A 1,054-nucleotide genomic window follows, 5' to 3' on the forward strand; every position below is an offset into this window, starting at 1 on the left:
ATGAAACTTAGTTTAATTCAACTTCAATCCACTCCAACACATATGAATTGAAATGAATACATGTGCATTCAAATAGGACCTAAGGCCTCGTTCGGCTTGCTGAAACTTAGCTGAAACTGACTGAAAAATACTGTTCTGGCTGAATTGTTGTGAGAGAAAAATACTATTTCGGTTGAAAAAAAAAAACCGAACAAGCTGGTTCTAAGTAAGTCGAATGGGCCCTAAGTTGACTGTGACAATGCATGGTGGCCAATCAAATTATTTTGCGCACAAGCCCAGCCATTAGGATCTTGAACAGTAAAGATATATATTCCACACTGCACTACTGCAGCTTACAAACGCGTCACAATGGCCAGCTTTGCAAAGCCGAAGCATCTGCTGCTTGTCGCCACCGTCGCCGTCGTTCTCTTGCTCGTCGCCGCGGACGCCCGCCGGCGCCCGGTGCACCTGCGGCTGTACATGCACGACATCATCGGCGGGCCGGGGCAGACGGCCATCCACCTCATCCGGAACGTCGGGCCGCCGCACACGTCGCTGAAGGGCGAGTACTTCGGCGATACGGTGGCCATCGACGACCTCGTCACCGAGGGACCCGCCATCGACGACAGGGCCGTCGGCCGGGCGCAAGGCACCTACATGCTGTCTTCCCAGCACGAGCAAGTGCTCGTGACTGCCGTACTGTTTCAGCAAATAAACTATATTTTTCTCTCACAATAAATTAGTAAATTGTATTTTCAGTCATGACTTTTCAGCGAAACAAAAATATCTATATGTCAAGCGAGTTTTCGAAAGGAGAGGAGAATCAGGTAACAATTACATGACTACATGCGTCTGCTTGTCGGAACTTCGCTTCCACCGGTCACAATTTTCTAATAATCTTATCAATCACATTATAAGGTCGATTCAGCACCACGCCACACCTCTCTGTTTTGCTTTTTCTTATAAGAGTGAAATTCACTAGGAGTACCTGGATTTGTCTACAAGTATTATATAGGTCCCCAAAGTCTTAAAATGCATTTTGGGGTCTATGAAGTTAGTTCGGGTTTTATACAGA

General features: G+C 46.7%; 1 protein-coding gene across 1 annotated transcript; it reads left to right on the top strand.

Annotated features, from left to right (window-relative positions):
• The first annotated feature begins 348 nt into the window (after window positions 1-348).
• On the top strand, window positions 349-744 carry LOC136465624 (pterocarpan synthase 1-like). Its single transcript, XM_066464283.1, has 2 exons — window positions 349-675; window positions 739-744. Exons 1-2 carry the CDS (start codon window positions 349-351, stop codon window positions 742-744), a joined length of 333 nt encoding a protein of 110 aa, XP_066320380.1.
• Window positions 745-1,054: the final 310 nt, after the last annotated feature.

The sequence above is a fragment of the Miscanthus floridulus genome, chromosome 7 (assembly GCF_019320115.1).
Source record: "Miscanthus floridulus cultivar M001 chromosome 7, ASM1932011v1, whole genome shotgun sequence".
Lineage (NCBI taxonomy): Eukaryota > Viridiplantae > Streptophyta > Magnoliopsida > Poales > Poaceae > Miscanthus > Miscanthus floridulus.

Bases quoted from the DNA above. Each gene is read 5' to 3' on its own strand.
- LOC136465624 (XM_066464283.1), top strand. From the start codon at position 349: ATGGCCAGCTTTGCAAAGCCGAAGCATCTGCTGCTTGTCGCCACCGTC.